The 24,243-nt window shown below is 42.9% G+C and overlaps 2 protein-coding genes across 2 annotated transcripts in view; one reads left to right on the top strand and one right to left on the bottom strand.

Annotated features, from left to right (window-relative positions):
* The window catches only part of SLC12A7 (solute carrier family 12 member 7), a 121,647-nt gene extending 115,397 nt beyond the window's left edge, over positions 1–6,250 (top strand). Inside the window, exon 22 of the mRNA XM_053397192.1 lies at positions 6,005–6,250. Coding sequence (XP_053253167.1) covers positions 6,005–6,235 — 231 coding nt within the window. The 3' untranslated portion in view covers positions 6,236–6,250. The remainder of the gene's footprint in view (positions 1–6,004) is intronic.
* The window catches only part of TMEFF1 (transmembrane protein with EGF like and two follistatin like domains 1), a 75,524-nt gene that overhangs the window by 4,757 nt on the left and 46,524 nt on the right, over positions 1–24,243 (bottom strand). The window contains exons 5-9 of the mRNA XM_053397198.1: positions 20,428–20,524; positions 8,449–8,597; positions 6,850–6,915; positions 2,327–2,450; positions 464–622 (exon numbers count right to left, since the gene is read on the bottom strand). Coding sequence (XP_053253173.1) covers positions 464–622; positions 2,327–2,450; positions 6,850–6,915; positions 8,449–8,597; positions 20,428–20,524 — 595 coding nt within the window. The remainder of the gene's footprint in view (positions 1–463; positions 623–2,326; positions 2,451–6,849; positions 6,916–8,448; positions 8,598–20,427; positions 20,525–24,243) is intronic.

Raw genomic sequence — 24,243 nt, 5'->3', positions numbered from 1 at the left:
TGTACACATAGTGGCAAATACCTTAGAGAGATGCTACCTAGACACACCTAGTTTTTTGGATGTTCAAAGCATTACTTTAGCTTAGCTATTCTTACAAAACATTCTGCAAGGTATCATGGCTTCTGTGTGACAAATTTGTGTGTGTGCACAAAGAACCGTGTCTTGCCTAAGACCATCTAGTGAGTGTGTGATTGAGATTTGAACCAGGAATAGCTTAACTCATCGCTCACACAATTCGCCACTACATCACAGCAGCTCCCAGCTTGAAGTCTTCTCTACTATCCAATGCATCACCTTTCAAACCTGAATCCTGCTGAATCAAATTTGTAGGCCCATAAATCCCACTGGAAGCTGAATGAATCAGGGCCATAAAAAGAGATGGCAATAAGATTCCAACTGCGGCAGTCATTAAATTCTAAAAAGGGCGAAAAGCACCCATTGTGCTTTCCCCCAAGCAACTTACCGAGTTATGCACATCACAATTGCAACAATAATGGCAATCTGGACAGCTCCAATTATTGCTGCAATGAGGACATGTGTGAGTTTTTGCCTACTTGGGACAACATAAAGTATGCTAAAGTCCGTCTTTTCACAGTGCTGTCCTGTGTATCCAGATTCACACCTGGAAGAGAAGAGAGAATGTTTTTGGAGGAAGTGTCTATTCAAAGTTCAGTTACACAGACAGTGCAGAACTGCAACTGTGAGACAACAGTAAAAGGCTCAAGGCAACAAATCACATATTCTCATAAAAGCATGAGAAAAAGCACACAATGATCATCTATAAATATTAAGATACAGAGCTATATGTTATAAATGGTAACTGTGGACCATCACAATTTAAAATGCTGGAGACAATTTTTTTAGGGTGTGCCTACACTACTTGCGCCAGTTTTATACCAGTCTGATTATCATGATTATCTTCTCCTGCAGCCTTAACAAAAATAAATAAATCCTGGGAAACATTGCTTTCTATGTGGTTAAAATTTTGGTCTGACATTTAAGCTAAAAATTTAAGCCTGAATTGCATAGGACTTAACAGCCTGATTTGAGTATTTTAAAAGATTATCGAAATAAAATGCAGTCCCACTACTGCTTTGAGGACCAGATGATCAATAGAAGAACACAATGAAATGTGCTCCAGTGTGTGTGTACAACAAGGATTTACCCTCCCTCCCTCCTCCTCTTCTCCTTTCAAAGAAGAATCCATTCTGCTGCAGAAATCTGTATGGGGGCTCAACTGAACCCTGTTTCCTGTCCCCTTTCCTCCTCATTTGCTAAAGGTTCTCAAGTTGCCCCAGATAAGGTGCCTAAAGATTTCTTGCTCCTGGAAGGAGTGGGATGAGAATTTAAAGCAGGGGTGGGCAGTACGCAAACGCGGAAGCAACACAGGTACAGCCACCTCAAGAAGGTTGCACACATTGATTTTGTTAGAAGGTGTTGGACAGCTGGGGTTCAAAGCCTTCCAAAAGGACAAGGGGAAGAGAGACATTCCACTGTGAGGAAGAGGTAGCCAATGAGAGGATCTGAGGGCACTTCCTCCATCAGAGCAAGGGATGCTGGGCAGCATCTTTTGCCACTGGGTACAACTGGGTCCATCTAAACATCCCCCAGATCCCTCCTGGGAACTGATGGTCCAATCTATGGACCTCTTCTGTCTTCATCAGAACTCTCCACTACAGCTTTCTTCTTCCTTCCCCAAAGTGGCTTCCTTGAGCGAAGGGGGTAGAGTAGTAAGCAATAGAAAGCTGGCATCAGTTGGGTCCCTCGTGCATTCAAAAGGAACGCTCAAAGGGCCAGACTGATTTTCGGGGCAAGCACCAGGGTGTTCAACCATTTCTAGTGCCTAGCAATGCCTTGTCAGGCTGTGGAGGGTGGGGAGAGCAGAGAAACAGCTCTACAGAGGCCTATGCCGGTCTCATACACAGAAAGCTGCACCAACATGAAAATGAATTGTGCCATCTTTTATAACTTTTCCCTCTCATTTTGTTTTAATCAAAGGACTTAGTAACAGACAAGAATAGAACAGAGGTTAAGAGTATAGCAACCTATATTTAGAGAATATTGCTATAATTTATTCATTCCATGTTAACAGAATGTGACACTCATTTGGATCTAGTGACAAGTCGATAAATAGTTAATAAAAACAAGAAGAACAAAAACTGGGCTTGCATAAACCCAATTTATTTTGTGCTCACTCGGAAAGGGGGAACTTCAGATATGGCTGTTTCTGCTTGGATCATCGTGAATGCCACAAAGAAATTATACGCTAATTGTGGAGTTGAGCACAAATTTCCAATTTCCAAATCTTCCTGGTCGATTGACTTACCGACAGGAAGCCTTCTGTGTAGAATAAATGAATTCACATTTCCCATGGATGCAGTAGCCACTAAAACTTTCCGAGCAAGGAATATGGTTTCCAATGTAGATGTCTTCTCTTTGATCACTTGCATCTTTGCGGAAAAACAGAAGAATGGTAGAAATTGAAAGAAGATTAAAAACTGCTTAATTTTACTGATTTCATTGGTGTTTTGCCTGCTTTCGTTTGGGGTTTTTTTTTTGGAGGGGGGTCTTTATTACTATGTTATTTTTTTATTATATTTTATTGTACTTGGATTATGGTTGTTTGCCATCTTGAGTACCTTGAGTACCTTTAGGCGGAAAAGCAGGCTATGATGTCAACAAACAAATATTTTTTTTCACTCACAGCAGTATATAGCTACTGGAAGGGGTCCATAAGGAGTTCAAATTTGTCCCATGAGGATGTTTCTCCAGGACAACACCCACCTGCCTGACACCTCATGCCATATGTGATATCATGTGGCTGCCAATGCAAAATTGGGAGCTTTAAAGTGTATTCTCAGTTGCACATTGACAAGGGAAAGGTCGACGCCCATAGGCTCAGCTGCGTGTGATACTTCAAAGCACCTGGTCTCTGAGCATCATTGCGATGTCAGGCAATTGAAAGGTGGGCAGCCCTACCCAGATGTCAAATTTAGCCTGATAAGGATTTGGCTCACGGAGCCAAAAAGATTCTCTATCTGTGCCCACTGCCATATAAACAACAGCCATATCCTTAGATGACTTTGCAGAGAGTTTACAAAAGTTTCAGTTTTTATACACACACTAAACTAATGCCTTTCTTAGAACCTTCTCCCCAAAGGAATATCCCTAAGATCCAAAAGAAGGACTTTGGATAATTCAGCAGAGCAATACATGTTAAATGTGAATCAGGTATTAAAATAATATAAAATCAGAATAGTTTACTGTTAGAATTATGTTAAAAATTCACTCAGAAAATGACATCTAGGTTAGCTATACTTTTGGACGGATTTCTACAATACAGTCTGGATCACTGTAATAACAATATTAATTCCCCCCTCCCACCTTCAAACCATACAGGATTACATTAAGATGGATGAAACAGACTTGTGCCTGGTACAAAACTAGTAAAAGGCAGACATATCCTGCCCCGAAGCTGGCTCCCTTTCTTACATCTTGTCTACACTTCAGGTGGAAACTACTGCAAATAGAGCCATGATAAGATCAAGAACACTGCGTGGGCATTTCTCTGCCTTCCTTCTCCCCACTTGTAGGCCAATTCCCCCTTTCCTGTCATTTTGGGGCCTTAAATGCAATTAGTGCTACATCTGCAGCAGTGTTTACCCAAATGGTTGTTAGCTTGAACCACGGTTTGCAAAACCCATTCCTAGGCATTGGTTGCAAACTGTGGTTTGAAGCTAACCATGCTTAGCAAAAACCACAGATATAGATGTAACACTAGTCCAGAGGTAGCTAACATGGGGTCCTCCTGATGGGACTGTAACTCCAAACATACATGACCATTGGCTGTACTGGCTGGAGATGATGGAATTCGGGAGTCAAACACAGGAAGAGCACCAGGTTGGCTACTGCTGCTGTAAAATCATTATTAAGTTCCACCAATGAAAAGGTAGAATAATTCATGAAAGTATGTTTGGGGTGGGCAGGATGCAAGATGTTCTCCTAAGCCAGAAACTTGTGTGAACTTATTTACAAAGTTATAATAATAATAATAATAATAATAATAATAATAATAATAATTTATTATTTATACCCCGCCCATCTGGCTGGGCTTCCCCAGCCACTCTGGGCGGCTTCCAAAAGAATATTAAAATACTATAATACATCAAACATTAAAAGCTTCCCGAAACAGGGCTGCCTTCAGATGTCTTCTAAAAGCCTGGTAGTTGTTGTTCTCTTTGACATCTGGTGCGAGGGTGTTCCACAGGGAAGGCGCCACTACTGAGAAGGCCCTCTGCCTAGTTCCCTGTAACTTGGCTTCTCGCAGTGAGGGAACCGCCAGAAGGCCCTCGGCGCTGGACCTCACCGTCCGGGCTGAATGATGGGGGTGGAGATGCTCCTTCAGATATACTGGACCAAGGCCGTTTAGGGCTTTAAAGGTCAGCACCAACACTTTGAATTGTGCTCGGAAACGTACTGTTTGTTGACTTAACATGCCTTCTTAAAAAGCAGCAAACTCCAAAGTCAATTGCTGTGACCCCCTTAAAGTTTAGCAAACTATTTTGAAAACCTTGGAGACACAAACCACAACTGGATCTCATAGTCATTGTTGCTATTTTCTGGCTGATGGAAACTTTGCGTTCTCTGTTGTCCCCTCCTCCTCCCTGCTTGAGTGCCTGCACAACAGATGATAATTACATGGTAGGCAAAACAATTTTCAGCCTGGTTTGCGTTTTGGGTTTTATTAAGAAAGGTATTCCCCCTCCCCACCTTGCATAACAGTCTGCGTCTACAATGTGAACTTCTTCTTCCTCCTCCGCCGCCGCCCCCCGCCTCCAAGCAAATGCCTCTCGGGTTCCCAGGTTTCTATCTCAAGAAGAAAGAGCAAGGAGAAGCTAACTGGGGCAGAACGGAAGAAAAACCCAGCAAAAAAATCCTTTCAGTTAAGTTCCCAGGAATTACAGTCATCCCAAGGCTCCAAAATAGACCTTGGAGGTCAAACTTCTAGATAAAAGAGAGGTTGACAGGTTCTACAGAGTAGCTAAACTACTGAGGTTTCAGCTTGTACTGGATCTGAATGCTGATCTTTCAAGAGGAAGGCCTTTTAGCTCAGGAGATGCAAAGGCAGGCAAACCAAAGCAGCCTGGAAGCAGAGAGAGTCAGAAACTGAAGAACCAGAACAGCGCTCCAGTCAGTTTTATCCTGGTTTCATCTATTAGGTTCTCCTATCTTAAAAATCCCATGGACTGCAAAAAGATCAAACGTATCCATTCTTCAGGAAATCAGCCCTGAGTGCTCATTGGAAGGACAGATCGTGAAGCTGAGGCTCCAATACTTTGGCCACCTCATGAGAAGAGAAGACTCCCTGGAAAAGACCCTGATGTTGGGAAAGATGGAGGGCACAAGGAGAAGGGGACGACAGAGGACGAGATGGTTGGATAGTGTTCTCGAAGCTACCAGCATGAGTTTGACCAAACTGCGGGAGGCAGTGGAAAACAGGAGTGCCTGGCGTGCTCTGGTTCATGGGGTCACGAAGAGTCGGACACGACTAAACGACTAAACAACAACAATCTTAAAAATGGGAGGGGCAGTGGAAAGGGCCACAATCTCAACTGGCTTGTAGCAGGGATGGAAAGATTAAGAGCACTCCCTGGTAAGAGAAGGGAATTCCAGGCATGGAGAGTGTATGCGATTTTGCCCCATACTTGTAGAATTGCATACTTGTAGAATTGGTGTGTGGATCTGGTAGTGTCCGCTGTATTTCTACGTTTTGGATCTCCTAGTAGCAGTTATTGTCCCAATACGTTAGTTATTTTTCATTTATACTGATTTTTGTATATTGTACCTAATCATTCTGCCCAAAACAGTTGAAAGCATATTCTAGATTGCTTAAGACAGGTAAGTTGCCCCTTACCTGTTCTGATACAAGACGGAAAGTCAAAGAGACTGGGTTAAGGCTAACACTTTCAGTTTATGGACAAGGTGTAATAATTAGTTAATCCAGACTCAATTAATCAGAAATGGGAATGATTCTTTGATGTGCCCACACAGAAATGTCCCTTTATCCACTGCCCCAAAGATAAGTTCAAACAAGCCCAGAGGCTTTTCTCTCTTTCCTTTTCCTTTAGCACAAATTTATCCAATAAACAATAAAAGGGGGAGAGAGAAAGTGTCAGAAGGAGGAAATTGCTTTTCTGTAGAAATGGTTTCTTTCCTTAGTTTCTGCCAGCTTTAAAAGTCACCTTTAAATCTGAAGTGCAGAACACAGGAAATCTATTTTGTAGGAATAAGTCATCCTTCAGAACAATACATGAAAGCTTCCTTTTCCGTGTTTAATAACAGGGGAGTGTTTAGCATTAATATAAGAAACACATGAGAGCTTGGGCACAATAGAACAACATCATAACTCCATTCATGGAGCAAAAGGAACACAACATCAGTTCATTTAAGACTATTTATATGCTAAATTTTCCAGAATAAATAAAAATGGCTTTATTATACAAAATGTCTCATCACACACAGTGCAAAACTGCCAAGGCCATCAGAAGTGCTTGTAAAATGGTATTTGTTCAAGCAAAAACGCATTACTTTGAAACAGATTGGAGGCGGCAAGTTATTTTAACAGGTTTAACTCAATTATTGAAGGATGTCTATGCCCTTTCCAATAAATATTTTCTGGAGGGAAGGAAATGCTTCTCTCTGCACTTAAAGAACAGCAATGTGCATGTCTTCATCAGGACATGCAAGAACTGCCATCCTGCAAAAGAAAAACCTGCTTCGACAACCTATCCAGTCCAGCATCCTTGCTAGCGCTGCAGACAGAAGGGCGGTCCAGTGTTAGAATCCTACCTTTCACATCCGGCCGATACTGCATTCCATCATCCTTTTTCCCCAATAAGCTTGTGTCGTCAGAGTCTATTTGAGGAAAACCATAAAAAGAACCAAAGATATTTATTGCTTTGTTGTATTATTTTGATACCTGAGAGGGCTACTGAACAGCAAGTAGGTGGTGAAACACTGTATTTTTCATGCAGCTTAAGAAGACAATATTGTCCAGAGTTGCCCTTATGTACTTCTTGTATGTGGGTTAATTTTTGAACTCCAGGAGATGAAGAAAGGGGAAACGAAGCAGCAAAACGTTCCACAGATTTGGTACGTCTCCTTAGATAAGGGGAGTCAATTGTGGTGAACCAATGTGGTCATGGTATCACGTTTTAAGGTTAGTTGTGATACTTTTATCTCAGTCCCAAACTAAATCAACCCTCAGCGTATGAGGTGTGATGCCTGGACAACATATACACTCCTTCCTCTTATTACCATAATACTTTCAATTTCCAAGCATCACAGCTTTGTTCTTTCAAATCCCCTAGGTGCAGAAACAGCCATTAGGGCAAGATTATTTTCCGTCTCCAAAAGCAGGCTATAAACTGGTGCCAGAAACATAGAAAACTGCATGGCCTTTCTCTGCAATGTAACCCTATGAAAAAACTCCACCATCTTAAATCTCTCTCTGTTAATTCTTCCACCTATCTTCCTTTCACGAAGAGGGAACCTTGTGGCTGTGTCAGATAGCCTGGAGGACCCTAGACCGTGAGAACATACCTCTATTCTTTTCCAAGTCTCCTAAGCCATTTTGATAGTAAATGCAGTTTTCATTGTGGAACACTGGGTCTTTATGTGTGGGCACTGAAGTGTACCCAACTGCATTTTATCCTTGGATATTCCTCTAAGCCCTGAACCACCAGCAAATGTTGTGGGAATGTGAAAGGAAGAGGAGGAGCCTTGCTGCTCTTTGCAGCTTTTGCTGGATGAGTGCTCCAGTGCTCAAACTGCCCAGCAGGAGAGCAGAGAACCACTAAAGACATCTTTTTGTTAAAAAATAAAGTTCACACAACAGCATGTGCTTCATTCTCAGTGGTGTCACAGACAATACCCAATCAGAGCAATGTTGCCTTTCTAAAAAATGTTAGATCCCTGCAACAGAACCCAGTCTGTCTTGAAAAATCACCGGCTGTGGGCAACACATCATATTTATTATGCCAAAAGAACTTATTGAAAACAGGATTGTGTGTATTCTGCACTTAAAATTGGGGTGGGTGGGTTATCACAATTCTGTGCCAAAACAAGTTTGTGAACTATATAAACTGCACTTTAAGCAGATTTACATGATTTCCCTTCTTTTGCAGACTACTGTATATTCTCCATTTTTAATTTATTCTGCAGTGGGTGGGACAGGATGCTATACAGAGCACAGAAATGCACACACACACGTTTGATTAAAATTGAACCTCTTAGGCAACTCAATCCTTCGCATCTTTTCTGTGCTTCTGCAAAACCCTAATTCAGAACCCTATTTCTAACTCTGACGTGAAAAAGCAATTGTACAATTTGCCCTTCCTCAGACTGCTGGTGGACATCGTTTTCTACTGAAAATAAAATTTGGAGTACCTGAGCAATGTCCAAGGTGTCTGATATCAATCTGTTCTTGTCTCAGGCAAGATGCTTCTCGAACAAAGCATGGGTTGTTATAGGAACTTCCGTCAGATGCGCAAACAGGATTAAAACTGTAGCCGCTGCAGTCTATGTTGCAGACGCACCTATTGACACAAGCATGCACTTGGATGAGGACCGATTAATTCAGCACTCTGCATTTTGTACAAGTGGCACACTTGTATCTGCACGCTGCGTATAAAAGGCAACCATAGACCTCATTATCACAAACATACTTCATTTAATAATATTAGTGAGTCAAAGCATCTAAAATGCACCCTTGAACCCATGGCCCCGACAGCGCAGCACATAATATTCACAGCCACTCTCACTCCTGTGGCCATCCTCCTAGAGATGTCCACTAGTTTGCACTGACATTAGACCACAAGGCCAACTTGCAGGTCACTTTGGTGATCAGTCGTGCACTAAAGTGATACAGGTGCCAAGGACAGACTTTGGTCATCTTCCACAATATGGCCAAAATTTTGTACAAGCACTTCAGATGAGGACTAGACCATGTGAAAAATGAACATAAGATTTTAGCTGCAGTTTGTTCACTTTCAGCTTTGTATTCTTGTCATTAAAAAAGCACCTCTAGACATTCCTATTTCAGTTTCTAACACTGCCGGAATTTAGAGGCAAATAGGACTGGCTGCAGAGGGGTGGGACTACACAGAAAAACCTCTTAGCATGCATGAATTCCTTCTGCGGCATCAGTGCTAGCATCTTTCAATGTCTGAGAAATGGTCCATTTAGTAAATGGCCCATTTAGTCTCCGAGTGGCTAATCAGATGTCTGTGGGAAGCATGCAAGCAGATCCTAAGTGCAACAGCACCTGCCCATCCACAAGTAACTGCTGCCCATTGATTTCAATGGAACTAAGTGCATCTGGATCATGGGGTTATATTCAGAGCAGATTTGGGGACAATGTAGGACGTGGGGCGGGGGGAGAGAAGTCCCGTTATGCAAGTGAAAGTTGTTCTGCTCCCATATTTTTTTAGCTGAATACCAGCCATAAGAATCAAATGTAGACTGAAAAATGCAGCTTTTAAAAAAAGAAATGCATCACATTTTTCTTGACAGGGTGACAGGGTATCACTAGGCAACAGACAAAAGGTGCCACTAAAAAGCTGCAAATTGTCAATTATTTAGTTTTCTCTTGTATTTTTTCCCCCATCTAGGGTAGACGGAATCTCTTTCTTGACTCCCAAGTGGCTTTTCCTTATGGGACACCTCAGATCTTGTCGTTGCTGAAAAACCATTACAAAGAAGATACAACAGAATAAATTTCTGTTCCTTCCTACAAGTCAGGAAAAAGTTGTGGTGGTGGTGGTTTTCTTTTAAAGCAAAATAAATAAATAAATTTATTGCTGCAGGGCGGGGGGAAAGCTGCAGTAACAAAAGCATTCATTCATGCTTTTCAAAACCCTGTCACATTGGTTTGATTATGCTGTTCTGAAAAACAGGATCATGCAATCTGGATTATTTCCTATCGCGTTCAGCTAAACCACTAGAAGGCTTTTCAGCAGAGTGTTTCATCTCACAAGCAACAGAGAGTTGCAAAAGGGAAAGCTTATGCATCCAGCATCCTGATGTAGGGGTCAAGAGTGCCTCTAGCCTTGCACAACTTCCGACATTCCCCACCTCCTCAAGAATGCCGAAGACAACTGTATATTGCATCATGGCAGGTACCTGAGACCCATTCAACCATCTTAGAGGGGCACCAAAAACAGGGTTTATTCAGATGCTGCAGAGCCACCATAGTTATGCAGGCCTAAAGCTATGGACAGGCACAGCAAGGTCTACTCCATTTTCCAGGAAATGAGTTGAGGCCTGGAAGTAATCAGCTTCATAATAAAGATGGCATTATCTAGCATTGTAGGACATCTATGGGAGAAGAAAAGGCTGAGGAGCAAACACTGCACAAATCCAGAGTTTCTAAGACGATTGGATGGTGTCTTATACGCCTCCTTCCAGCAATTCCTGAGCCAAGCTGGTGCCAAATGCATTGCGCTGCTTTCCTTTGGACCACACCAGCAAAGGGGGGGTCTTGTCATCTGGGCAGCCCAGGACCTCCATACACACTGTCCAGGCTTGTGCCCCTAGAAGGTGGTTTGACTTCGCACACTCCATTGTTTATCGACACAGAGGCCAACCACAAGCTAGCAATGAAGGTTAACGGTTGCAGAGCATACAGGAGCTCCATTCAGGTACTCTGAATGGTCCTCCCCTCCCCCACCAACCTTCATATGTTGAGCAGGAAGGTCTGAATAGGGCTGTAACTGCATTTGGTTGGACACAGTTACAGTGTTCCCTGCAATGGTGAGACCTGATTGTACAGGGTTCCTATAAACACATCTGAGCACATCAGTCCTTTATCCTCCAAATGGGAGAAGGGGCCAGGTAAAAAAAGGTAAAGGTGCCCCTGACCATTAGGTCCAGTCGTGGACGACTCTGGGGTTGCGCGCTCATCTCGCTCTATAGGCCGAGGGAGCCAGCGTTTGTCCACAGCTTCTGGGTCATGTGGCCAGCATGACTAAGCCGCTTCTGGTGAACCAGAGCAGTGCACAGAAATGCCATTTACCTTCCCGCTGGAGAGGTACCTATTTATCTACTTGCACTTTGACGTGCTTTCGAACTGCTAGGTTGGCAGGAGCAGGGACCGAGCTACGGGAGCTCACTCTGTCACGGGGATTCGAACCGCCGACCTTCTGATCAGCAAGCCCTAGGCTCTGTGGTTTAGACCATAGCACCACCCACCAGAGCACATAGTTTTCTGCTCTCTATGGGACATAATTTCAGAACACCTGGATGGGAGGTTCAGATCAGAAGAATCTTTATTTGCATCAGCCACTAGCCATAGCAATAAAATAAAATAAAATAAAATGTGCTGAAGACAGAGGTAAAAACTTAACTATACAAAAGACATTTTGGAGGTTTACATCAATAATCAAGTAATAGATCTTATTCTAATTGCCCTCGCCATAAACCTTGCAGTTTTTGCTGTCACCTGATCATCTTGATCTGCTAGAAGAAAGGACACAGTAGCAATGGTTGAGTGACCTGGTGTGGACAGTAGTAGAGGGGGAATAATCTCACTCCTCAAATCTTTATAAAGAGTGCAGGCTAGAAGCACATGAACAACTGATTCAATACTGCCATCTCCACATGGACATAACCGTTTTTCCAGTGGAAGTTTCCTGGGTGGGAAGCATTATTGACATGAATGTTTGCGTATTATATACATAATTGAAGAGGGAGAGGCAACATCAAGCTATGGAGTACTGATTTCTTACCTAACTTGAAAACTTTCTTTTGGTGGGATCTGTAGAGGCCAGATAAATGCTCTAGGGTCATATCTAGCCAGCAGCCGCCAGCTGAATGTCCCTGGTCTAAACTATCAGAGTAGAGTGTATTGGTCTGGACTGATCCTGCTCCAGAATCCATATTTGCTCTCAAAGGATTTGCAACTTATGGATCAGGAATTGGTTAAGTTGCAGGCAGCAAGAGTAGGAATAAATGGGCAGTTCTGTGAAGAGTAAAGAAGCTTTGGCAAACCCCTCCCTTTATTATCCCCTACAGAAAGAGTTTTGCCAAATCTTCTGGTGCTGTTCAATGTTGAGGAAATGGGTTTAAAGAGCACTGGCTACATATACACGAAACATTTAAAGCACCCTGTCAAAGAATTCTGGAAGTTATAATTCGTTAAGGATGTTGGGAACTGTAGCTCTGTGAGGGGTAAACTAAAGTTCCCAGAATTTGGATGTGTGCACTTTAAATGTATGATATGTATGAAGTCTGAGTTGCTGTGGGAGTCAATAAGTGGGTGGGGCAAATTTTTCTCACCATTCAGTCCTTGCTCAGTTGAAAAGACAGCTGCCCACCCTCCAATTAAATATTAGTTGCTGACACAGGTGCTGAAGAAAAAAACCTGAGCTAGATTTGACAGATGTAGCTTTCCATCTGTAAAGACCAAAAGCCACATATCGCAACGGTGTCAAGTGGAATTTCCACAGCAGGCTATCCTAAAACCACAGTGGCTTGTGACTAGAATATTAGCTTCTTCCTCTCAGTAGGAAACCAAAGTTGCCTTGAGAGAGGTGATGTTCCATCCCAAGGGTTGCCATGGATACGTCCAGTCACAAGCTTCCAGCTGTGGCGTTCAACCCTGTCAGTGTCGTTTAAGGGTAATTGAAAACAACAGGTCACTAAGCAAAGTGGCAATATTTGTTCAAATGCCCATTTGCAGGGGGTCACTCTGGCTAAGGATGGAAGAAAGCTGCCTTGCTCGACTTCATGGACCTCGGCAGAGAAACATGTAGCTTAAGAAGAAGAATATCTCTCAGGAAACATATTTATTTGTGACATCTGCATCCTTCCTTAACCTCCTAGGAGTTTGAGACAAGAGTCAATCCTTCTAATTAATCCTCACAACAATCTCGTAAGGTAAATTCAGCTGAAAGGGGATTAGGTGACTGAAGGTCACCCACTCAGCTTCATTACTGAAGGGACATTGAAGTCAGGTCGACCATTTCTGGATAAGGCCCCACAACCCTCTGTCAGTCAGAGGGGAAAGCTACATTCCACACATGGTACTTCTAGTTCTAACAAACTTGGTGCACCCACCTCCCAAATATCGAAATGTTTAGCTCTGGCAACTCTTATCAACTTGTTTTGTGGGTAGAAGTCTTGGTAATTTGACACCCTCACCTCCTAATGGATTAACACCATCAAAGCTCACAGCACCCTTCCATCCCTTCAGCAGGAAACAGCTATGTGAGAGGATCTCTAAACAGATGCCAGCATGAGTCAAATCCTTGGGTTTCTGGGGCATCCCAAAATATGTGAGCGTTTCCCAACTGACCAGAGAAATCTATGGCCTAGTTCACATACAGACATGCATGCTTTGATGACTGCCCTCTGGTATATCCAGTGGGATTCCTGGATTCCACCCCTTCACCACCCTTTGAACAAGACTCCCATGCCGTATCACATCGCAAGCTTCTTTTGCGAGCCTCCTCATTTTTAAGAATGATCTTATTAGCCAACATTGGGGTGTGTGTGTGTTGATGTTTGAAAAACACAAAGCCCAAAGAGACCTTTCACGTGTGGGATTGTTTGCACAGTTCATTGTGTTGAATGGTTTATTTAAATGTAAAGGTTCATCATTGTTCCACCCGATGTGTATGTCTTTAAGGGGCCAGAGCAAGGGCCAGAGTAAGATAACGAGACCCAGCTTTACAGCTGTGAAACGTAGCAGGTGCTGTTGAGTGTATTTGATTAAGGTGTGTCAGCATTTGGGTGTAGTATATAAGGAGCAGCACCTAGCTCTCCCATTACCCTGGGGGATGGGTTGGTGGTTGGGTCTGGTTTGGTTGTTAATGTACTTAGTGTAAAAGGAGTTTTTGTTTTTCTTATTAAAACCTAGTTTAAGTTATTTTTGAGTCCTTTCTTTTTAATGCATGGTCTCCCCAGCAAGCTCTCTGCAGCGTTACCATACTGCAAACAGCCAACATCTTTGGTTATGGGCCCAGCTGCTGAGTGGATGACTGCATATTTTTGGACTCTGAGAAAGGTTTGGAAACTCCTTCTCCTGTTAGCGTAGTTCTGTGGGTCTGGAAGAGTTCCAGAATGGTTGACCGGGTTCCTGAAGCTGAGAAGGCTCTGGTCTTCCCACAGCTAACAGATGAGAATTATAGTTTATGGTCTTTTCGGGTGGAGGCGCTTTTGACCTCTAGAGAAGTATGGACCTATGTAACTGATGACCCTCCTGACCCTGTGACTAATGCTTGGTCGAAAGGAGATGCAAAAGCCAGGGCGATAATTAATTTGGCAGTCAGCGACCAGCAAGTAGTCTATATAAGAAATAAGAAAACTGCCAAAGAAATGTGGGACAGTCTTGCAGCAGTGCATGTTAGAAAAGAGTCAGCATCTGCATTGACGTTTTTCAAGCAGTTGTACCAGACGAAGTTGCAGCCTGGTGGTGATTTGGCAGCACACTTGAGACGTCTGGAGGCAATACGCGGCGAATTAATTCGAAGGGACATGGACATACCTGATATTCAGTATGTTTTTATCATTCTATGTTCCCTTAATGAGGACTTTGATGGTATAGCTAGCCAGATATCTGCTGTTCCACCAGCACAATTAACTGTGGAAGGGGTAACAGCAAGATTAATGGGCGAGTTGGATAGAAGGGAGGCTTGTGCCATAAGCACTCCTATTTCCAGAAGTAATGAGGAACGCCATATGCAAACTTGTGGTGATACAACTGTATTTAAAGCTGCCAAGCGTTGTTGGTTCTGCAATAAGCAAGGACATTTTGCAAAGGACTGCAGATCCAAAAGAAAGCAAAGTACTCCCAAGCCTGTTTCTGTTCGTCAGTCACGGTCGTCAGCCCAGCAGCCGACATCGTATAGTAGAGACAGAAACGAGCCGCGAGTTTTCCATGCTAGGACAACAGATCGTAAAAGACTTAAACGTGCCAAGTGGAAGTCTTTTGTTGTGGACTCAGGAGCATCTCAGCATATTTGCAACGATCGAAGCTTGTTTATTTCTTTCGAAGAGGAAATTGGTAATGTACATTTAGCCAATTCACAAGTCTTGCAGTCGCTTGGCAGGGGTACTGTTAAACTTGACTCTTTAAACATTACAATAGCGAACTGCATTTACTGCCCGTCAGTGGACAATTTATTGTCAGTAAGGTGCTTTGCTCGTCAAGGGATAACTGTGCGTTTCTTAAAGTCAATGTGTGAGTTTTTCGATGGGAACAAACGTCTATTATATGCCCGGGAATCTGATGGTTTATATAGACTGTATTTTCGCACCTACTCCCAATCGCCTATAAATTGCAGAGCAGCACAGTCAAGCCAGGGGTTGAGGAATGTAAGGCCACATTCCGGGTGTGTCCATGAGGCACACAGAATTCTGGGACACCTGAATTTTGCTGATGTAATTAAGACAAAGAATATTGTTAATGGCCTCAACTTAAAACCATGTAAATTATTTATGCAATGTCTATCGTGTTGCAAGAATAAGATTAAGGTTGCACGCAAGGGTAGGTGCTCAGATAGGAAAGTAACTGAGCCATTTGAGCGTGTACATTGTGATTTAGTTGGGCCACTCCCACCATCATTAGGAGGTTCTAAGTACTGGCTTACTCTGATAGACCAGTATAGTAGATATTGTTGGACTTATGCAATAGCTGAGAAGTCCCAAGCATTTGAGAAGTACAAAGTTTTTTGCAACTGGGTAAAAACGCACTTTAACAAACCTATTAAGAACCTGTTTTCTGACCGGGGTGGAGAATTTGTTTCTGAGGATTTTGAGAATTTCCTGGAAGCGCAGGGGACTACTCATGAGTTATCTTGCCCCCGAAGTCCATGGCAAAATGGGCTTGTTGAAGTTGTGCAGCGTGACCTACAGGCAGGGGTTAAAACATATCTGCACGATGCTAATCTGCCCAAAGACTTTTGGGCTGAAGCGCTTAATGCGTTTTGTTATGTTAGAAATCGCAGTTATCATTCTGGTTTAGATGTCACCCCCTATGAGAAGCTGTTTAAAAAACGCCCTAATCTGAAATACCTACGCATTTGGGGTTCAGATGTAATTATGCATTATCCCGCTAAGCAGAAATTGGGTGAACGTAGTGTCCAGGGAAAATTAATGGGCTACCAGCAGGGGGCGTACAGAATTTACATACCAGCAACTGGCAAATTTCATATTACCAGAAGCATGATACAAACTGTAAATTGGAATGGAGTTGCTGTCTTCCAAGATACTGATGGTATAGATAATACTGAGGAAGAAGAGGAAGCAGCAGCAGCAGCAGGAAATGGTGCTTCTGAATTAATGGAAAAAGACAAAAAGTCTGTTGAATCTGATTTGTTTGATGATTTAAAGTCACAGGCACCCAAGGGGAGGTTAGATTCTCTTGAGTTTTCTGACCGTGAGCTTAGCCTACAGGCATCTCTTCAATCTGATAATGATTTACAACCTGAAACTAGTGATTCACTTAGTCCCATTAAGTCTGAGGAGTCTGACTCTCCTTCCGGACTGAGACGTTCAGATAGAAAGAGACAGAAGCCACAACGTTTTGCAGATGAACATTTTAATACTGTGTATGCCAATAAGGCAGTTTTTGAGCCAAAAAGCTACAATGATGTTCAGAAATTACCTTAAACACACCAAACATTATAGGTTGCAGTTTACAACATGTATTGACAAAGGTTTTGAAATTTTCTGCGATGCATCTCATGCAGTGGAACAAAATAATTGCAGGGGTGTGTCTGGTATGGTGTTTTGTTATAACAGTTGTCCATTTAAATGGAAGTCCCAGACACAAACCATTATTTGTCTCTCCACAACAGAGAGTGAATTATGTGCATGCGTTCAGGCCACTCGTGATGTAGAATGGTATCTGCAAGTATTTGCAGACCTACAGATGCAAGTAACATTACCAGTAAAAGTTTACCTTGATTCCCAGAGCGGACTTGCTATCCTGTGTTCAGAGACCAATACGCAGCGCACTAGAGTCTTAAGGTTACGTTTACAGTTTGTAAAGAAACTAATTGCTGACGAAATGATTGTATTTGAATATGTTCCAGGTGACAATCATATTGCGGACATTTTTACTAAAGCACTTCCAAAGGTTACACATGAAAGACATGTACAAAGTATGCTTTATGTTTTTGTTCCACAATGATGAACCGCAGGGGAAATGTTGAATGGTTTATTTAAATGTAAAGGTTCATCATTGTTCCACCCGATGTGTATGTCTTTAAGGGGCCAGAGCAAGGGCCAGAGTAAGATAACGAGACCCAGCTTTACAGCTGTGAAACGTAGCAGGTGCTGTTGAGTGTATTTTATTAAGGTGTGTCAGCATTTGGGTGTAGTATATAAGGAGCAGCACCTAGCTCTCCCATTACCCTGGGGGATGGGTTGGTGGTTGGGTCTGGTTTGGTTGTTAATGTACTTAGTGTAAAAGGAGTTTTTGTTTTTCTTATTAAAACCTAGTTTAAGTTATTTTTGAGTCCTTTCTTTTTAATGCATGGTCTCCCCAGCAAGCTCTCTGCAGCGTTACCATACTGCAAACAGCCAACACATTGGAGAAGAGCCATTTGTTTGGCTTTTGTATATGCCAGGCATTGCACTTTTTGCTTTTGTAAGCAAGCCAACACTCTACATAAGAACATCCAGAGACCCTCACAAAACTTAACATATTTACATTGGTGTTCAGGAGTGCGGTAGGAAGATGTGATGCCACTGTTCTTCGCACAGCTGGGTTTTTTAAAAATATAGATGAAGAGCAAACCAAATCCCAGTGGCTCTTAAGTACTGGTAACGCTTTAGCAAGTCTATATCAAGTGGCATTTGTTTCAGTGATTAAAAAAACCTAAATCATTATCTGCTCAGTCTGTGATAATGTTAATCATATTTTGAAAAACCTCCTTGCACTTGAAAAATAGCAAATCAAATATCTTAGACAATTTTAGGGCATGCCTGGAAAATAACATGTGTCAAAGCAAAACAGGGAAGCACCTGATTTACCATAATACTTTGCTAGGAAACCTAATTCTTAGGATACACATTTAAAGATTTTGTCGCTCTAGTCATGAAATAGCTCCTCCCAAAACCTCTACTTACATCGAGGAGGGAGAATTCAATGCAGGTAAGGGACTGAGAGAGAGCAAGATGCTCAGACCTTATTTGTAAGTTTCTTCCTATGCTGCTCTGCAGAACACTGGAAGGACCAGAAGGTTGGGAGTCAATGGCATGCTTGAATCCTATGCTGTTGTTATACTGCCAAAATAACCACATAACCACAAGCCTCATCCACATGTTCCTTCAAATGTAATTAGAGTTGAGTAGCAGCAGCTACACGAATGCTGGCAATGTTTGAATAAAGTTTCTGTTAACTACGCTTGAAGATCTCTAGATTAGGAGAAGTAGGATTTAAGTGCACCTAGTTATGTGTGCGTAACCACACAAATTACTAGTACTTCCCTACAGCTCCAAACCCATGTTTGAAACGTAACTCTATGTACGTCACCTAAAATGGAAAAACAAAGCTGGCAGGAGACGGTTGTAGATAATAAATACCAATTAATGAGGAAAGCTTCTCTACTGCAAACTGCACCCTCTCCACCCCAATTTGAACAGGACAAGCAGGAGCTGACCTCTGGGCACATGTTATGGTTGAATTATGGTCGGGAAGGCTGAATTTATTGATCTGAAATGACTAGCCACGCCACTGGTAGCAGACAAAGCTACATTACTTTATTTGCTGGCAATATTTCTCTCCCGGTTTCTCTTTCCTGTTTTCATTATCAAACTCCACTTGGAAAAACTCACACCTCTGCTATCCCTAAATCCAAAATTCATAGTGTGGCCCAAGGACAGCTGTCCGGTTGTGGTACATGCTATGGTTGGAATTGTTATGCAGGTTGATGTGGGCGTGGCAGCTGGAGGGGAAGGGTTCTGTTGGATTGCACTCAAAATAAATGTTAGGAAAACCAGATCATCACTCTCATAATACTGAAAATAATGCAATCCCACAGTGGGTCCAACGGTCAAGAAGGCAGTTTCTGCATGTGCTGTAGAGGGAAGTGAGGGGCAGATGGGGGCCGTCCACCTGGGAAGGTAGCCCATCTAGAAGGACAGCTCTGATCCTAAGCCTCTGCTGCCTTGCAAAAAAGGCTGATGAGTAAACCCTACACAAATCCAGAGTGGAATCTCTAAGACTGTTGGATGGCCCCTCGCATAACTCTTCCTGGCAACTCCTGCAGCCAAGTTGGTGCCAAATGTATTGCTCTGCTTTCTTTTGGAACACATCAATGAGTCTGAGAGAGGGGTTCTTGTCTTCTGGGTAGCCCAGGACCTTCATATTCACTGCCCAGGCTTGTGCCCCAGGGAGGTGACTTTGGTGCTAATAATGCAGAGGTTTGACTTCACCCCTGGAGGTATACTCCATTGTCTCTTGAGACAGATGGATGCCAACAATAGTAAGGGAGATTTTTTAAAGAAATACACATTATCAAGATGCTTCTTCTGTGTATTTGAGGATCTTGATGGAAGTTATTTCCTTTATCCCATGTATTTATTTATTTATTTATTTATTTATTTATTTATTTATGAAATAAAAAAAACAGGGATGAATTATAATTTAGAGATCTTTTCTCAGCAGGAATTGTTCACATATTTATATGCAGGAATGTCACATACTGTACTAATTTGAATCTATCCAAATGTTAATTTTCCAGCCGTGCTGTGCAGCTCATGACAACCACCTGCTCAAAATTCACATCTTTCTCTTAATCAGCCCAATAAACATTAAAAGAAAGCACCAAAAGGGGGGGGGGAAATCTGCCGAGATAATAGAAGTGATAAAGTTGTGTATATTTCTGTGCTGAATGTAATGTGCTGTGGTACCTCTGACAGTCTAATTACAGAATACTGCTTAGAATGAAAAATGCAAGTTTGCAACCTTTTCTATGGATGCTTTTAAACCCAGAATGCAGAGCTGAGGCTGCTCCACCATAATGGCTGCATGCCTCAATAGACTGTGGGAAAGCATATGTTCTCTAAATATAGGTGAACATTTGACTTTTGCATTGCTGGAATAAAGCATACTGTTCAAAGGTAAGTAACACGGCCATTTCCTGCATCCACTTTGGCCTATGACCACCCCCCCCCCCAGTTGTCTCAAGGACGTATGGCCATGCAGCTACAAATGGCTCCCCCATCACACCGCCAGCTAAGAGTCACTTGTCCCCCTTATGTGTGATGTTCTGTTGTGTTGTTGTGTTTCTGTGCTTTATGCTGGAAGCTGCCCAGAGTGGCTCGGACAACCCAGTCAGATGGATGGGATACAACAAATACATCATCTACATCCTCATCCTCCTCTTCATCATCATCATCATCATCATCATTACTTACCCAACATTTTCTGCATCTTCATCACACTCAGCCCTATACTTGCAAACTCCACACTTGGAATGTTTTCTTTGAACTTCAGTTCCAGATCCTTCATATTCTAGAGCAAGATCAAGTCAACACAAAGTATTGTTTAATTAAATAAAAATAAAACAACAACAACAGAGAACACATTTTCATATTATTGACACTTTCCCTTGAAAGCGGCTTGCATGGAGTCATCCTGTCTCGTCCTCACAAGGTATCCTATGAGACTGAGTGAGCCTCATGACCCAACTGGGGGAACTGACCCCACAGCTCTCTACCCAATTGCTCTTTCTGCCATACTACACCAGCTCACAACATTAGCTAAAAGATTTGTATACTCAAACTTTTTGCCACTGGAGATAAAAAAAACCTGCATGCCGGTACACAGCAGATGCAATTTACTCTACGGTAGCTTCCTAATCTAAATATCTGAATTTGCTGCCGTTCCGAATGACAAAATGGAAATGTTTCACATGCATATATTACTGCAAATTGATCGTTATACTGAAGTTTTCCTCTGCAGTCAAATATCCAAGAATACAATGGATGCCAGGTTGTTATTATCCAAAAGCAGCAAGTGCTTTTGCTTTATAAACTAGGGGTTGGGGACAGAACTAAGCTTGGGCGTGCTGAATGAAACCACAAACACCTGAGAAGCTCTTTATGCAGAAAGCACCTTGCAAATGCCAGATTTACACCAGCACAAGCATGACTGATAAAAACCGGTATTTCAGTTTTTGAAATATTTATCACTACCATTGTTAAACGTCTTTGAGTGCTCAAAATGTTTCACATAAATTGTCTTACAATACTTACAGCAATTTTGTAAAGTAGGCAAGTGTCATTATTCCCATGTTCCACTTTTTTTAAAAAAAAGTTATTTATTTGTAACATTTATATTCTGCCTTTTCTGCAATGAGCTCAAGTTGGCAAACTGGGTGGGAGCCTGAAAGTGTGGCTTGTCTGAAGCCACTTAAGTGAGTTTGTAGCAATGGCACATTTTTGAATTGGCATCTTCCACATTTGCCACTCTTGGCCACTGTACTACACCAGCTCCCCTATACATTAATCTGAGGCAGTGATCACATGTCACACTAAACCATGGTTTAAATTGTACTGGAATGTGCATGGGCTGCAGCAAGCCTCAGACTTGGGTGTGTCCTCTCTCCTCTCAAGTATCTAAAAGGAGGAACTCAGAAGCTTTTGCAGTAGCTCATTGGTATAGCCACAGAGGAAAGACTACATTTCACTGGTAGACCATCTGCTTTGCATGCAGAATGTCCCAGGATAAATCTCCAGACCCCTGCCTTGGAAATGTGGCATTTCAGGTAAATATAGACAATACTGACCAATGCTCTGATTCAGTACAAAGCACAGCTTCCATATTTAGTTAACCACAGTTTGCTGTTTTGTATGGATCCAGAATTGTGGTTAACCCTAACTATGGTTAGTTGCTGCCAGTCAGCTTCAGAATCCACAACTGGAAGTCAGCTTGCTTGAAACTAAAAGCAGTTAATATTAGTCAAATTTTTGTCATATGAGACAAAAAAAACAAAGTGTGAAAGCGAAAAGCAAGCACCTGAGCCCAAGACGCACTGCGGCTCATTCCTGCTCATGTAAAGGTAAAGGTAAAGGGACCCCTGACCATTAGGTCCAGTCGCGGATGACATTGGGGTTGCGGCGCTCATCTCGTTCTATAGGCTGAGGAGCCGGCGTTTGTCCACAGACAACTTCTGGGTCATGTGGCCAGCATGACTAAGCCACTTCTGGTGAACCAGAGCAGTGCACAGAAACGCCGTTTACCTTCCCGCCGGAGCGGTACCTATTTATCTACTTGCACTTTGACGTGCTTTCGAACTGCTAGGTTGGCAGGAGCAGGGACTGAACTACGGGAGCTCACCCTGTCGTGGGGATTCGAACCGCCGACCTTCTGATCGGCAAGCCCAAGAGGCTTGGTGGTTTAGACCACAGTGCCACCCGCGTCCCCCTGCTCATGTACACCACACTAAATTAGCGGGGTGTACAAATCCGGCCAGTTGTATCACTGGTTCAGATTCAAAAAAATTAATAATAAAATTATACAACTCATGTGGAGGACACAGTGGAAAAGGTACAATTTCAAATTTGTATATATGCTTAGAATTATACCAATCCCAACCTGTAACTGCCACAATCAACTGTTGTGCGTAACAGACAGATGGCAGTTAGCTGAATAGTGCATACTGATTATCAATTTATTAATTACTAAAAGCAATCTGCCAGGGACTTTAATCACCACCATACTTTAACAACCAAATTTTGGAAAGAGGGACTCTGAAACAAATTATTTCAATAATAATTAACATGACGATCTGAATTGCAAGCATGCCATTTCCCTAGCTTGAAAGCGTAGACTAATCAATTGCCATCTGTCCACAATTAAATATGGGTGGTTTTTTTTAAAAAAGGTGCCTAATTTAAACTTTGTTTAGGTAAACAAGCACTCACTGTGGTTAGTGTTAAACAAAAAGAATAAGAAATGAAACTGCATGGCAATTAGCCATTACTCCATTGAGGAAGCACTGAACAGGTTGCATCCTGGAGATTCATCCTCTCTTAACAGCCCTGCAGCTGTGAAAGAGGCTTCTGTCCCATCATGCACACTCCTTCAGCCTGCTGGGAGGAGAGATGCGCAATTGGACTAGGATGATTCTCTGAGGTCATCTGTAACATTTAATGCACTGTGTTCCTTGTTGTTCTGTGTTTGGGAGAAGTCTGATCAATATAGGTTGGCTGTGATCAGCCTTGGCTAAGTCTGATCAATATACGTTACAGTAGAGGTGAGCAGTCTTGGTTAAGTCTGATCAATCTAGACATTACTTGTGGCTGGTTCTTCCTCAGGATTGCAACATATGGCTTTGAAGCTGCCTCCCACCCCATAATTTTTGGAGCATTTTAGAGTTCCTAGGCAATACCAGCTGGGCTGATCCTGATGATCTAGCTCCACAGGAGATGGTCTCTTGCCACAGTGACGTGAGGTGCTGCCCCACGCTTCCTTACCATGACCAGTGTGCCTGAAAATAGCTATGGTAAGACTGGAGATAACAACTCCTGGCTAAAGGGCTGGGAAGAATGCCAATCAAATGACTGCCAGTGAGAAGAAAACCTCCCATGTTGTCCCATGGAGACAAGAGTTTAGTAGGGGCTCACTCTCTCCCATCATACCTCACTTGCCTAGAGCTAGAAGATTAGCTGTGTACTCCAGCCATGTTCTCAGGGGACGCGGGTGGCGCTGTGGGTAAAAGCCTCAGCGCCTAGGGCTTGCCGATCGAAAGGTCGGCGGTTTGAATCCCCGTGGTGGGGTGCGCGCCTGTTGCTCGGTCCCAGCGCCTGCCAACCTAGCAGTTCGAAAGCACCTCCGGGTGCAAGTAGATAAATAGGGACCGCTTTCTAGCGGGAAGGTAAACGGCGTTTCCGTGTGCGGCTCTGGCTCGCCAAAGCAGCGATGTCACGCTGGCCACGTGACCCGGAAGTGTCTCTGGACAGCGCTGGCCCCTGGCCTCTTAAGTGAGATGGGCGCACAACCCCAGAGTCTGTCAAGACTGGCCCGTACGGGCAGGGGTACCTTTACCTTTACCAGCCATGTTCTACGTAACTGTCCTGATACTGAGGAGGATTTTTGGCATTCCTTCCCATGTGGTAGTGGTAAGGAACCTGCCAGTGCCTAGTTAATGAGTCTGAGCATTCGGGGACTCTCGTCACTCCCAAGGTGACAAAAAGCATGACACCAGAGTGCTACACCCATGTTCATTT

This window comes from Podarcis raffonei, chromosome 7, assembly GCF_027172205.1.
Source record: "Podarcis raffonei isolate rPodRaf1 chromosome 7, rPodRaf1.pri, whole genome shotgun sequence".
Taxonomy (NCBI): domain Eukaryota; kingdom Metazoa; phylum Chordata; class Lepidosauria; order Squamata; family Lacertidae; genus Podarcis; species Podarcis raffonei.
The sequence above is the reverse complement of the archived record's forward strand: the minus strand, read 5'-3'. Positions and strand labels throughout refer to the sequence as shown.